General features: G+C 52.6%; 1 protein-coding gene across 2 annotated transcripts in view; it reads left to right on the top strand.

Moving 5' to 3' along the window:
* Nucleotides 1-456: 456 nt before the first annotated feature.
* The window catches only part of IRS1 (insulin receptor substrate 1), a 57,746-nt gene continuing 43,627 nt past the window's right edge, over nucleotides 457-14,575 (top strand). For both annotated transcript variants that reach the window (XR_003925482.2, XM_030028804.2), the window contains exon 1: nucleotides 457-5,203. Coding sequence is in view for 1 of the 2 variants with exons in the window: in XM_030028804.2 (XP_029884664.1) it covers nucleotides 1,569-5,180 (3,612 nt within the window). In the remaining variant the exon portion in view is untranslated. The remainder of the gene's footprint in view (nucleotides 5,204-14,575) is intronic.

Below are 14,575 nucleotides of genomic sequence, written 5' to 3' on the forward strand. Positions count from 1 at the left end.
CCCGCTGGCCCCGGGAACCGGCCCGTCGCCGGCAGCCGCCCCGCTCCCCGCACGGCGCTGCGCGCGGCTGCCTGGCCCTGAGGGGCGGCGGTTAGGCGCGCGGGCCCGGGCCCGCCCCCGCCGTGCGGGGCCGGCGACGAGGGCTGCGGGAAGGAAGGCGGGAGGAGGCTTTCCGCCTCGCCGGGCCCGCCGCGGCGAAAGCCGCCACACTGCAGAGGCTGCCGGCGGCGGGTATAAATAACACGCGGCTGAATGGCGTCTACGCCTCCTTACTACGCGCCGCGCCTCGCCTCAGCCTGGCCGGGCGCCGCCCCCCGCCGCCGCCGTGACGGACAGGCGGCGGCACCAATGGGGGCGCGGCCCCCGGCGGGCGGTGCGGCGCGGGGCCGGGCCCGGCGGTGGCGGCCCCCGCGGCCGCGCTGAATGAGGGCAGGCGGGGAGGGCGGGGAGCGCCGGGGCGGGCCGCGGGGCCGCGGCGCTGGGCTGGCCGGGAGCCCGGCGGCGGCGGCGGCGGCTCCGGGGATGGTCCACGCACTGGCGCCGTCACGTGTTGTTCTCCTCGGAGTGAGCCTGAGCCGCGGCGGCGGCGGGCGGAGGGGGCTGGACTGGCGAGCGCGGCCCCCGCCGCCTGTTTTGCTGCGGGGCGCCGGGAAACTCCGTGAAGAAGCCGGCGGAGAGGGAGTCGCCGCGGCGGTGCCCGCTCCCCCGCCGGCCTGGGGCACGGGAGGGGGCCGCGCCGCCGGCCGCTGAGGCGCTGCCGCCTGGAATGAAGAGGAGGAGGAAGAGAGGATGTTCCTTCGGCACTCGGGCTGCCAGCCTCCCCTCCCGCCGCTGCCGGGCTGCGCCGTGTGTGGAAATGGCACTTTCTCTGCCTAACGAGATGGGACTGAATGGGGTCGCCAGCCTCCTCCGCACGCACGAGCGGGAGCAGCCGCAGCAGCCTCGGCGCTGATATTTGGGGAAGGGGGGGCTTTCTCTTTTTTGGGGGAGGGGGGAGAGGGGGGGAAAGCAGCGCGTGTTTTTGGGTGCAAACCCCGGACTTTGCAAAACAATCTCCGCCCCCGAGGGGGTATTTAATTTGCCACAGAAATCGCTGCTCGCGGAGGCAAACTTGAGACGGGGAAGGGGTGCAGGGAGCGGAGGAAGGGGACCCCCGCCCCGCTGCCGGCCCCAGCGGAGCCCGACCCCTGCAAGGGAGGATGCGTTTCTCTTTCCCGGCGGCTGCTCTCGGGACGAGACTTTCGCGTGGACTGATCGGGACTGGACTTTTTAAGGACGCGCTTACCCATCTAAGGGCGATTTGGGCATAAACAGCAACGCAAACTCTGATTTGGTGCTGGAAGCTGCCTCTGCCACTGAACAGCTGCTCTCACCCTGCTTCTGGCCCTCCCCCGTCCCGTTCTCAGAAGAGGATCCTGAGCTATTTTGCTGCCTTTTTTTTTTTTTTTTTTTTTTTTTAATTCTTGTTGCATGAATTGTATTTTAGGTGGTTATCTTTTCCGGCTGGCTTGGCCGTTTTGGGGTCTTGCGGACTGCTAACTGCAGTAACAGCTCCACCGTCTCGCATCATGGCTAGCCCCACAGATAATAACGAGGGCTTCTTCTCAGATGTCAGAAAGGTGGGTTACTTGCGCAAACCCAAGAGCATGCATAAACGCTTTTTCGTGCTGAGGGCAGCCAGCGAGTCTGGACCCGCCCGGCTGGAGTATTATGAGAATGAGAAGAAATGGAGACATAAGTCAGGGGCCCCCAAGCGCTCCATCCCACTAGAAAGCTGCTTCAACATCAACAAACGGGCTGACTCCAAGAACAAGCACCTGGTGGCCCTCTACACCAAGGACGAGCACTTTGCCATTGCAGCTGACAGCGAGCCTGAACAGGAGAGCTGGTACCAAGCGCTGCTGCAGTTGCACAACAGGGCCAAGGGCCACCACCACCTCCATCACCATCACCACCACCACCACAGCGACGTCACCTTTGGAGGCAGCAACGCGGGACTAGGGGAAGCAGGTGAGGACAGCTACGGTGAGGTAGCCCCTGGCCCGGCTTTTAAGGAAGTTTGGCAAGTAATTCTGAAGCCTAAGGGCCTAGGCCAGACAAAGAACCTGATTGGCATCTACCGCCTGTGCCTGACTAACAAGACCATCAGCTTTGTGAAGCTGAATTCAGATGCGGCTGCTGTGGTGTTGCAGCTGCTCAATATCCGCCGCTGTGGTCACTCTGAGAACTTCTTTTTTATTGAGGTGGGGCGCTCGGCTGTCACTGGGCCTGGTGAGTTCTGGATGCAGGTGGATGACTCGGTGGTGGCGCAGAACATGCATGAAACCATCCTGGAGGCCATGCGAGCCATGAGCGAGGAATTCCGGCCCCGCAGCAAGAGCCAGTCTTCCTCAAACTGTTCCAATCCCATCTCTGTGCCCCTTCGCAGCAGGCACCATGTCAACAACCCCCCACCCAGCCAAGTGGGGCTCAGTCGCCGGTCCAGGACTGAGAGCGTCACGGCCACCTCTCCTGCTGGTGGTGGGGGTGGAGGTACAGGTGGCAAACCCAGCTCTTTCCGGGTTCGAGCGTCGAGTGACGGGGAAGGCACGATGTCGAGGCCTGCCTCTGTGGATGGTAGCCCAGTCAGTCCCAGTGCCAACCGGACCCATTCGCATAGACACCGTGGCAACTCCAGGCTCCATCCTCCGCTCAACCACAGCCGGTCCATCCCAATGCCTTCTTCGCGCTGCTCTCCTTCAGCCACCAGTCCAGTCAGCCTGTCATCCAGCAGCACTAGTGGCCACGGCTCCACCTCGGACTGCCTGTTTCCACGAAGGTCTAGTGCTTCGGTTTCTGGCTCCCCTAGCGATGGCGGATTTATTTCTTCTGATGAGTATGGTTCCAGCCCGTGTGACTTCCGCAGCTCTTTTCGCAGTGTGACCCCAGATTCATTGGGACACACCCCACCAGCTCGGGGCGATGAAGAGCTCAACTACATCTGCATGGGGGGGAAGGCCACCTCCTCTTGCTGCAGCCTGGCAGCCCCCAACGGCCACTTCATCCCACGCACCTGCCACCCGCAGCAGCAGCCCCGCTACCCTAGTACGCCGTGCTGTCCTCGAGGTGGTAGCGAGGAGGTTGCTGACTTGGAGAAGGCATTCAGGAAGCGGACTCACTCTGCGGGCACTTCGCCCACCATCTCCCACCAGAAGACGCCCTCGCAGTCTTCGGTGGCCTCCATCGAGGAGTATACGGAGATGCTGCCTTCTTACCCCTGCGGCAGCAGCCGGCTGCCCTCCTACCGGCACTCAGCCTTTGTGCCCACTCACTCCTACCCAGAGGAGTGTCTGGAGATGCACCACCTGGACAGCAGCCATCATCGGACCAACTCCGCCCCACACACGGATGACGGCTACATGCCCATGTCACCCGGTGTAGCCCCTGTGCCCGGCGGCGGGGGTCCCCCCAAGGGTGGTGACTACATGCCCATGAGTCCTAAGAGTGTGTCGGCCCCACAGCAGATCATCAACCCTGGCAGGGGGGGCCGCCACCCTCCAGCCACGGTGGACTCCAATGGCTACATGATGATGTCCCCCAGCGGCAGCTACTCCCCCGACAGCGGCTCTGCAGGCTACGGCAAGATCTGGACGAATGGTGCCGGCCACCACCCGAAGCTCTCGGTGGAGAGCAACGAAGGGAAGCTCCCCTGCGGTGGCAGCGACTACATCAACATGTCCCCAGCCAGCGGCTCCACCACCAGCACTCCGCCTGACTGCTACTTTGGGGGCGCCGGGCAGCCAGGTGTCGAGGAGGCCACCGCCGCGGCCCACCACAAACCCATATACTCCTACTTCTCGCTGCCACGCTCCTTCAAGCACGTGCACCGGCGGGGCGGCGGCGGGGCGGCGGCGGGCGAGGAGGGCAGCCCCCAGCCCCGCATCGCGCTCGGCTCCGGCCGCCTCCTCTACGCCGCCGAGGACTCGTCCTCCTCCACCAGCAGCGACAGCCTGGGCGGCGGCGGCGGCGGCACCGAGGGCGGCCCCCCGCCGCAAGCGCAGCCCCCGCGCAAGGTGGACACGGCCGTGCAGACCAAGGGCCGCCTGGCACGACCGACGCGCCTGTCGCTGGGCGGCCCCAAGGCCAGCACCCTGCCGCGGGCCCGGGAGCAGCCCCCGCTCCTCCTGCCCCCGGAGCCCAAGAGTCCCGGCGAGTACGTCAACATCGAGTTCATCGCCGGCGAGAAGCCGGCCTTCCCCTCGGCCGCCCTGGGGCTGGGCTTGCCGCCGCCGCCGGGCAACGAGGGCGCCGAGGAGTACATGAACATGGAGCTGGGGCCGCCGCGGGCCCCCTGCCCCGCCGGCTTCGCCGCCGCGCGGGCGGCCTCCGCGGCCCGGCCCGGCCGAGGCGCGGCCCCCGGCGGCCGGGACTACGTGACGATGCAGCGGGGGGGCGCCGCCGGCGCCGGGGGCTCCTGCTCGGACTGCGCCGACAGCCCTTCCCCCTGCTCGCCCGCCCTCCTACTCAGCTACGCCGACGTGCGGGCGGGCCGCTCCGCCGCCGAGAAGCCCCCACCGGCCGCGGCGGCGGCGGCTTCCCCGGAGCTGCCGCGGCCGCCGGCCGAGCTGTCGGCGGCGCCGCCGCGCTCCTCGTCCCTGCTGGGGGGCCCCGGCGCGGGCAGCGCCTTCACCCGCGTCAGCCTCAGCCCCGGCCGCAACCAGAGCGCCAAGGTGATCCGCGCCGACCCGCAGGGCGGCCGGCGGCGGCACAGCTCCGAGACCTTCTCGTCCACGCCGAGCGCCGCCCGCGGAGCGGCGGGCGGCGGCGGGCTCGGGGCGCCCTTCCCCTGCGGCGGCGCGGGGGGCGCCGAGGAGGTGAAGCGCCACAGCTCGGCCTCCTTCGAGAACGTCTGGCTGCGGCCCGCCGCCGGGGAGGCGGCCGGCGCCCCCGCTGCCCGCCGGGAGCCGGGGGCCGCGCCCGCCCTGGAGAACGGGCTCAACTACATCGACCTGGACTTGGTGAAGGACTTCAGTCACCGCCGCCACCACCGCCTCCACCCCCCCGCCGAGGGCGCCGCTCTGCCGGGGGGGAGGCAGCCGCCGCCGCCGAAGCCCCCGGGCCAGCCTCGCGGGAGCGGCCACTCCGGCGACGACTTAAGCGCGTACGCCAGCATCAGCTTCCAGAAGCGGGAGGAGATGTAGGAGCCGGGCGCCCGCCGGGGAAGGTGAGCCCGGGGCGGGGTGGGGCGGGGCGGGGGGAGCCGCGGCGCCGCTCAGGGAGGTGAACGGCCCCGGGCGTCTCTGTGAGGGGAGAGGGCCCGCGTGGGTGCCGCGGCCCGAGGCTGCGCCTTGTGATTTCTTCCCGTGGGGACTGCCAGCTCGCGGAGCGTGGCGCGGCAGGGCGGGCTGGAGGCGTGCGGCATCCTCCCGCGGGCAGGCTTCGGGAGGTGCCGCGGCCCGGGCGGCGGTGGCTGTGACACCTTCGGTTGGTTTCGTTGTGCGTTTTGGCCTTAATATCTGCAGCGTGTTTTAGCGGCCAGAGCATCCGGGAGCACAGCATCCCTGCGGGTGTCCCAGCTGCTGGCCCTCGCCTGCACGGGCCGGGCGGGGGGGGTTGCTTCCAAAGCAGGCTTGGATGCTCCTGTTCGGAGGGGGATACGGCAGTGGGCGTACCGTGTTGCCACGTTTCGTTACTTTTCAGAATCAGGTGTGCTTCAAAAGTGGGGGGGGGGGGGGGGGGGGGGGGCGGGGAGCGAGTGAGCTATAGCTTAGGGCTGGAAATGGGAAACTCCCATTGTAATCCTAGTTTGGTCAGGAATCGCTCTTGTGGCCGGGGTAAAGCAGTCGATCGTGCCAGCTCTTGCTTTCCCATGTGCAGAACACGGCTAACGGCATCTACCTCGCAGGGCTGTGATGAGTGTTACAGTTTTGTTTGGAAGGTGCTTTGAATTTGAAAACAGACTTCAAAGCCTTCAGAACATTTTATCTCACTTGTGTTTCAGCTGATACTAAGTGTGCCCGTCCCATGCTCACAACAGTGTTACAAACTGCGTAAGAAACGGGCCATATGAACTGTTTCTTTGGCATTGACTGATGTGCTTTATTTTTCCTTGAAGCTTTTCATTTTTAATTTAGGAGAAACTTCTGCCAGGCTGTTGCATGTTGATTACAGGTGTGTAAGATGAGTAGGAGTATTGTTGCAAGCGATGTGATGTTTCTGCTACGTGGGAACTTCATGCAGCATGTAACGAATACATCTTGTTTAGAGCTCACGAAGTGCAGTGCACCCGTGTGAGTCCTTACAGGAAAGGTGAAGGCTGTTTTGGTGCAGACAAACACTAGTAGATAGCTACCCAGTTAACCTTGTTGCGACACTTGATTTTTGCATTTTTCTACACACTCGAGCAGCAGCAATCAGGGCAGTTTAAGTTGTTATTATGAATGTGTGCAATGACATCAGGGGATGAATCTCATACCACTGTTTAGATCGTAAGTGTAACAAACTTACTATTTGTATTGCTTGTTTGTTCAGCTCAAGGGAACGCTGAGGGTTGGTCTTGATGCAATGCCTGGGATCCTATGTTCACCGTTTTATATGTTTTCTATCCTTATAACCTGAACAAAAGCAAAACAATCTCTTTGCATTTGCTACTTAGCACTTGCTGCCGTTACCCGTTAGAGCAATACAATATTAGGTGTTAGTCTTATGTGACCTGTGAATACCAGGTTAATTTCAAAGTTTGAGATGAGGTTTAAAATCAGTGCAGATCTTGCTGGTCTGGTTCAAATGGTAACTGATAGGAAATTATTATTTTTGTAGATATCTGACAGAAGGGTGCTGGCTGTCACAATACGTTGCCTGTGACGAGACTTACACTGCCACACCCTTTATCTGTTCTGGGTTGTGCTTGCAAGAGCCTGTCTAGACTGTCTTCGAGATGCCTCTCATTTCCCTGGGAATCCATATCTGTCTAGGGCAGTGTTGGTGTTATGAACTCTCCAGGAGGGGGTTTTTGCCAGAGGATGCAGCATGTTGTGCTGTAAGTCACGTTGCTAGGAGCATCACTTCTTTTCCCCCCTATTGTGAGCTAAGGTTGGGGAAGCAAGTGTGAGAGAAAATCCTCTGTCCTCATGTGGATGAATAATAAATGTTTGCACGAGTGCGAGAATGCAGGTCTGGAGGGGGAGCGGTGTCATAACTGTTTACTTACACAGGTTTTTTCCAAATGCATTGTTTACTGTTGCTGTAGACAACTTATTTAATTGATCCTGTGTGTCATCTTCAACATAAAAGCTGTGGCAATGTTCTCTCCATCATGGTGTTAGGTAGGTACCTGCTGTGATTATGCTATTCAGTGGAGGATCAGGATGTGGAAGACCTGATATAAGAACATGCTGAAAAATATTACATAGATGTTTTTCAGAGCAGTGTTGTGAAAGGTAGTGTCTAATAGCGTAATTGCTGTTTGAAGTTGGTTGTTATTTCCCCAAATTAGGATTGGACTGAGCAAGCACAGCTTCTTTTGGGAGGTGGGGGAAGAGTCAGGCTATAATTATGTGGGGAGTTTGTAGCCATGGCTGTTCTCTTGCCCTTCCTGCTGTAAAGCTGTGTTAGTTGCTTGTAGCTTTCTCGGACATTAACCCTTTGGACTCTTACTTCCCAGGCTGGATTTCTTGCCATCAGTTGAAACTTTCCTTGCAAAATTCAGCCTGACAAGCTCATCTATTGTTGAGTGTGTTAAGGAAAAAAAAAAAAAAAACCACCAACAACATTTTACAGCTGTTTTTTGACATATCCGTGTACCTTTTGTGCTTTGGAGGTGGAACTTAGGTTTGGCAGGGGAATCGGCCCATGTAGGTTATACCTTGTGCCATTCTTGAGAAAGTCTGCCCAGAGGTGAGTGATTTACAGGCCTGCAAACAGTCTGTTTGCACGTGCCTGAAAAAGCTGTTGAGCACCTTCAGCTAAACCGTTCTCCTGAAAACTCCATGTGCAGTGAGGGTGCTCCAGTTCCCCGAAGCTTTGCATGCCCTTTCCAATGAGCAGTCAAGCAGGCTGTGCTGCCTCCACCTTGGCCAGCTTCCCCCTGTGCTCCTCCTGGCAGGTGAGGCTGTTCAGGCTCTGGCTGAGAGTGAGGAGACTGCGGTTGATGTTTCTCCTGTTGGTGTCTGAGCAATGTGAAAGAGGAAGGAAAAGCTACTTAGAATGTTTGCAGGTATGGCAGAGAGGAGAGAACATCCAGACCTGGGAAGGGAGAGGTGAAGCTGCAGGTATCAGAACAAGGGATGGGGAAGGCTGCATTAAGTACCCTTTCTTTGCTCTCCATCTCTTTAGTGGTTATTATTTACACTTGGAATCTCAGAAATGGCAAAGGGACTGCACGTGCTCTTTTTTATTCCCTCCTCCTCTCCATAGAGCAGCCTTCCACCCCACCCCAAAGGCCAAAACTATCTGGACAACTCTCATTTTATCCATTCTGGAATTTTTGGTTGTTCCAGACTACAAGACAAGGACTCCAAATGTCGGCCATTCATCTCCTAACGGGTAAAATGATTGTTGCTGCTTTGCTGCAAGCTAGCTAACTCCTCTCCTCTTCTGTGCTCCCATGTCCTCCCTCCCAGCCACCTCCAAGTTGCTCGGGCATTACATTCTGAAGTGTTTTTAACCTCTTTCAAATGTACTTATTTCTCCTAACATTAATGATCGTGGCTGAAATAATCACGTTGTTTTCCAAATTTAATTAAAAAACATTTCTCTTGCACCCACAACATTCCTCTGCACTCTCCAATCCCATTGCCTTCCCTGTCATATATTCTTGGCTGTTTCCTAACAGCTGGCCCTGCCCTAGCCTTTCTAGCTGTCTTCTCTCATCCTGTTAAAAGTGTAGCAGTTTCAATGCAGTCCTACGTGCTTCCCTGCCCAAACGCTTACCTCTACTTCAGAGCATTGGGTACTATTGTGTGTGCCTAGCCTAGCTGGTGAGTCTTTGGTGCTTGGATCCTCTGATGAGTGGACTTTTATGCTCTAGCTGGAAGGCTACGTTGCTGCAGTGGCCAAATCATGCTGGGAAACACCAGCCTGTGACATGGAGAAGGTGAGGCAAGAGTTAGGGAAGGGGGAGAGCAGAGTTGCTGTAACGCGATTTCCTCCTGTTTAGAGTTTTGCATGCACAGATATGGTGGATTGACCCTGGCTGGATGCCAGGTGCCCACCAAAACCTTCTATCACTCCTCTTCCTCAGCTGAGCAGGGGAGAGAAAATATAACAAAAGGCTCATGGGTTGAGATAAGAACAGGGAGAGATCACTCACCTCACGGGCAAAACAGTCTGAACTTGGGGAATCAAATCAGAGTAGGATAATGAGAAATAAAAACTAAACCATAAAACACCTTCCCCCACCTCTCCCTTCTTCCTGGGCTTAACTTTATTCCCAAGTTCTCTACCTCCTCGCCCCCAGTGGCACAGGGGCATGGGGTCAGTTCATCACACATTGTCTCTGCTGCTCCTTCCTCCTCAGGGGGAGGACTCATCACACTCTTCCCCTGCTCCAGCGTGGGGTCCCTCCCACGGGAGACAGTCCTTCACAAAATTCTCCAGCGTGGGTCCCTCCCATGGCATGCAGTGCTTCAGGAGCACACTGCTCCAGCGTGGGTCCCCCATGGGGTCACAAGTCCTGCCAGCAAACCTGCTCCAGCACAGGCTCCTCTCTCCACGGGGCTGCAGATCCTGCCAGGAGCCTGCTCCAGCACGGGCTTCCCACGGGGTCACAGCCTCCGTCAGGCATCCCCCTGCTCCGGCGTGGGGTCCTCCCCGGGCTGCAGGTGGATATCTGCTCCACCGTGGACCTCCCTGGGCTGCAGGGGGACAGCCTGCCTCACCATGGCCTTCCCCACGGGCTGCAGGGGAATCTCTGCTCCGGCGCCTGGAGTACCTCCTCCCCCTCCTTCTTCACTGACCTGGGGGTCTGCAGGGTTGTTTCTCTCACATGTTCACACTTCTCTCTCCAGCTGCCATTTCTGTGCCGCAGCAACTTTTTTTTCCGTCTTAAATCTGTTACCACAGAGGTGCTGCCACCATCGCTGGTGAGCTCAGCCTTGGCCAGCGGTGGGTCCATCTTGGAGCCGGCTGGCATTGGTTCCATGGGACACGGGAAGCTTCCAGCAGCTTCTCACAGAAGCCACCCCTGTAGCACCCCCCCCGCTACCAAAACCTTGACACACAAACCCAGTACAACAGATGAGCAGATGTTGTGGATATGCTGTGGATCCCGCTTTTGGGATTGCTGTGAGAAGAGAAAGCTCCTAGAATGAGCAGGGATTTTGAAGATGAACCGCTGACAGCTTGTGTTCTGAGTATATAGTAAAAAAATATTCTGAAAAGGAAACCATTAGACGTTGGCTCCAGAGGAACAGGAAAGGCTGTAGTGGGATGGTAGCATGAATCCAGGTATGTGGCTTTGATCTCCAAAGCTTCAAAGCAAAGCCATTATTCCCCTGCCTCATTTACATTTTGTTGATGAGTCTGAGAACTCCTGAAACTGAGTGCTAATAACACCGAATAGAATATGTGTAGTCTGAGCAAGTGGTAACTTGGCTCACTTGCAGCTTTAATGATGCCTATTTTACCCAGTGCATGGGTGGTTTGGGGTTTTTTGGTGATGTAAGAAAACGGAATACAGTACAACGGCAATACAGTACAATGGCATCTATACGGTTGTTACGCCTTTTGTCTGGTTCCAGTTAAAGGAAAGCACTACTAAGGAGAAGAGCTAAACACTTGTTTGGGTCTCAGGAAAATACACATGATGGTAAACAGAAAATTACGCCTGTAATTCTTGCATAGTATACCTGGATTTTTTTTTGTTGGGACATTGCTTGCTTTTTAATTTTATTTCTTTAATAGTTTTCAATAGTTGGTTTTGTTTCCTTAAGTTAAAAACTTAAGGTGGAACAACAGAAACACAGCAAGTGCCAAAATAAGACGTGTACATTTAAATTAAGTTTTTTGGGGGAGTTTGTTTCCAAAACTGAAAGAACAGAAGTTTCTGTAGTTTTGGGTCAGCACCAAGGTAAATACCAGTAAGTTATGAAAGTTTTCCATGCTTTATGGGTATTACTGTAGACAAAACAGTGCATTTCTTACTATATGCACACACCAGTTTTTCCCCATACCTAATTATTTGCCAAAATTGAGCCTGTGTCTCCGCATACTTGTGTATTTGCAGTTCTTATACCTGCAGTATTTGCAGGTTTAACAAGACCACAAGCTTATAATTGATGTTTTTAGGTTTTTTGAGGGTTTGTAGGATTTTTTGGTCATTTAGACAGTAGACCAGTTCCTTTAATCTAGCTACATTAAATTGTAGTATTGATTATTTCCCCACCCCCACCTTGATTTTAATGACAAGTTTCTTGGGACTTTTCTCTTTTGTTTTCCTGGCTTAAAAATTGGAACTGTATGATTTATAAACCAATTCAGTAGATTATGAAGTACTATCTGGACTTTAGCGCATGGGTTTCATATTTAGTCAATGTTTAAACTGGTTTCTGAATGTAGTTTACATTTGAAAATGAAAGAGGACATTGCAGGGCAAGGGTGACGCTCATTTTTAACTAGCAACTGTGGAGAGATCGTATGTGTCCTTAGATAATACTTGTAAATAGAGAATTACAACTCTTAAATAAAATGCAGCAAGCAGCCGTAGAGTGGGAATGTTATTTGACCAATATCTTCAGTATGTTGTGTTGTTTCAGAAATGCCTTATAGTACCTGAAATTTTGATATTCATTAGGACTATACAGTTTTCATGACTTAATAAGTACATGAGTGCAAGTATTGAGAGTAAAATGTACTTGAATATTATTTTGAACAAGTTGCAGTAACTGTATAATAGCTTGTTTGCGAAGAAAGTGGGTGTTATTTTTCAGTTTATTGAAGCTCTGAAAGTGGATCTGTTCAGTTCTGATTATTGTGAAAATAAAGTCACTAGTGAACATAAGCTTTAAAAAAAAAAAAAAATTGGTGTCCAGTGATATGGAAGAGAAATAGATATTCTTTTCCAAAACTAATTTGATACTAGATTTAACCTCTGTGCCAAGTTTCATTGAAAACTAATTATTGCATTTGGATGACAGAGTTATGAAACACAGTAAGTACTCTTAAGAGATGGGAAGAAAAAGGGGTGGAATGCTGTTCATGGGACCCATGCTGTGGCTAGAAGAGAGACTATGGGATGCTGATGTAAGACAATGGGGAATTAGAGGTACAGGCTGGGGAATAGTTGTAGAAACTGGTATGGGAGGAAGATGGAAATGAGGGATTACTTGGGGGACACAGAGAAACTTGGTGTGATGACATGGGTGGAGAGAATTGCAAGGTGTCCGTGTTCTGAAGGGAATTGGGATGGTGGTATGTGAAAGTTTGAGGATGAGTATAGAGAAATGTGGAGAGCCTGGATATATGCAGAGAGTTTATTCCAGAGGCACTCATTTTGCATGGCACTGCAGTTTTCTGAAGGAGTTTTTACTTCTATATTTTTATTTTGATCTTTATTACTGGGATAGACACTCTGTTTAGAAAGCACATGTGTTCCTTACTTGTGATTAGATTTATTATTTTAATGTTATTTGGATGTTCTGCTGACCTTAACAGGTTGATGTGCATAGTAAGGTAAGCAGAATTTGCCTCCGGCTCTTTTTTCCTGAATTCTTTGTCTTGTAGTGTCTCTGTCATGACCACAGCAGTAAACCACAGGTAGGAATCTGAATTAAGTAGAAGATAAATAAGAATGAGTGAATTTTAACATTAAAACCCCTTGTTTTATAAAATACATATAAAGAAAGGAGATCTATATTCACAAAGGTTTTTTTTAACAGCAGTATTTTGGTTTTTACACTCTATTACTTGGACAGTTATAAATTTGATTAAAAATGAGGTCCATTAGTGTCATAATTTGTCTTATGGTTTAGTAAGTATAGAATCCCTTAAAATTGTTTAATTTAAAGAATATCTTGTAAAAGAAAATTTCAAATGGCAAAATTATTGTGGCTTGTTACATCATATCTTGTGTTTTTCATTTTGTGGTAAGAGCTGCAACACAAATATATTAATATTAACAAATACATCTGAATTCCCAATTTGTCAGAATGCTAAAACCTGGCTTTTGGTCATCTGCACATAGTCTGATATGTTAGAGTACCTCTTCATAAAAGTGGATAGCGTTATGTATTTTTACATTATTCTGGGTTTTTGATAAATGATGATCGTGATCATTATTATTTTGAATACATGAGATAAAGGTAGTAAAGGAGAGATGTTGGTAACTTAAAAAAAAAAAAAAAAAGCTCAAGTTTAACAGCTTTACTCTCCGCTTACAGAAATTATGGGAAATATAACAAAAGCCAAGGTGTGAACAGATAAAGGAGATTTAAATAAGCCTGGCACTCTTAACTAACTAAAAGATGTCTTGATATATATCTCTCTGATCATGTTTGACATATCTAGGTCATGTTCTCTGAAGACTATTATTAGAGATTTAACCTTGGGTAATTGTAAAGTGTATCTTCTTCAGAGTAGTTTTTGATCAGGTAGGTGAGACGCTGAAAGTTTGTGTGTGTTCAACTGCTTGTAATAATTTGGGAGTCTAGTTAGAAGATCTGGTGTCAGCCACCTGAGCTGTAAGGTGAAACGTACCATTCCCGTGGTGTATCACAGAAGATTTGCCTGTGTACATTTTGTCAACTGTTGTAAAATTCCATTTTTTTTGGAAGCTGGGGATGTGGAAGAAATGACCTGTTAAATTTTCAAATAAGATATGCTTCAGGAAGAATGGAATTACGTTGTACACTTTACAGCTAGTAGAGCTGTTGAAGTGTTCTTGTACATTTGAACTCTCTGATGATACATGTTATAAAATGCAGGAAGGTAGTAGTCTGGGAACATCCACAGCTTTAATTGACTGTATTTCTTCCCCCCGGCCTCCCAGTCTGTGTAGGTTGGGTATTTGTAACCCACTAGGTTAAGTATTGTGCAGGCTTTCTTTGAAATACAGAATCTATGTGAACAGAAAAAATGTGAATTATCTATCAGCCTTGGTTCTTGCCCAATTTCAGCGGTCTGGCTTTCAGTGTGGTGCACAATTTGTTAAGACATAACTATGGGGCAGGAACTCCATAAGCTGGCTTTGCCAGTCAGTAAAATACACAACTAGTCTGTGCACGGTAGCTTTCCTTCAATGGCACAGTTCCCTGAAGGAGTAAAAAGCTCAAACATGTGGAGTGGAGGAGACTAAGCCAGTGATTGTATGGGTTCCTTCTGCCCTTACTTCACCGAGTTGTAGACTTCAAAAAACCAAAACCCAACCTCAACCCCAAGCCCCCCTTCATTCTCCTTGCAAGATACTGGATGTCTGTATGTCACTAGTAACATCCATGTTTAAATGCTGCGCCCAGAGTTGTGGAGAAGACGTGTCTTGGTCAAGAGAGTCAAAGAACCTCAGGAAGTATAGATGGGAGATAGAAGATTGAGTTTGTTGCTCCCCTTACAGCGTATTTCAGCTGGGGTCTCACTGTTTATCAGTTTGTAACAGCAGAGGAGT

Source organism: Aquila chrysaetos, chromosome 10 (assembly GCF_900496995.4).
Source record: "Aquila chrysaetos chrysaetos chromosome 10, bAquChr1.4, whole genome shotgun sequence".
NCBI classification, from domain to species: domain Eukaryota; kingdom Metazoa; phylum Chordata; class Aves; order Accipitriformes; family Accipitridae; genus Aquila; species Aquila chrysaetos.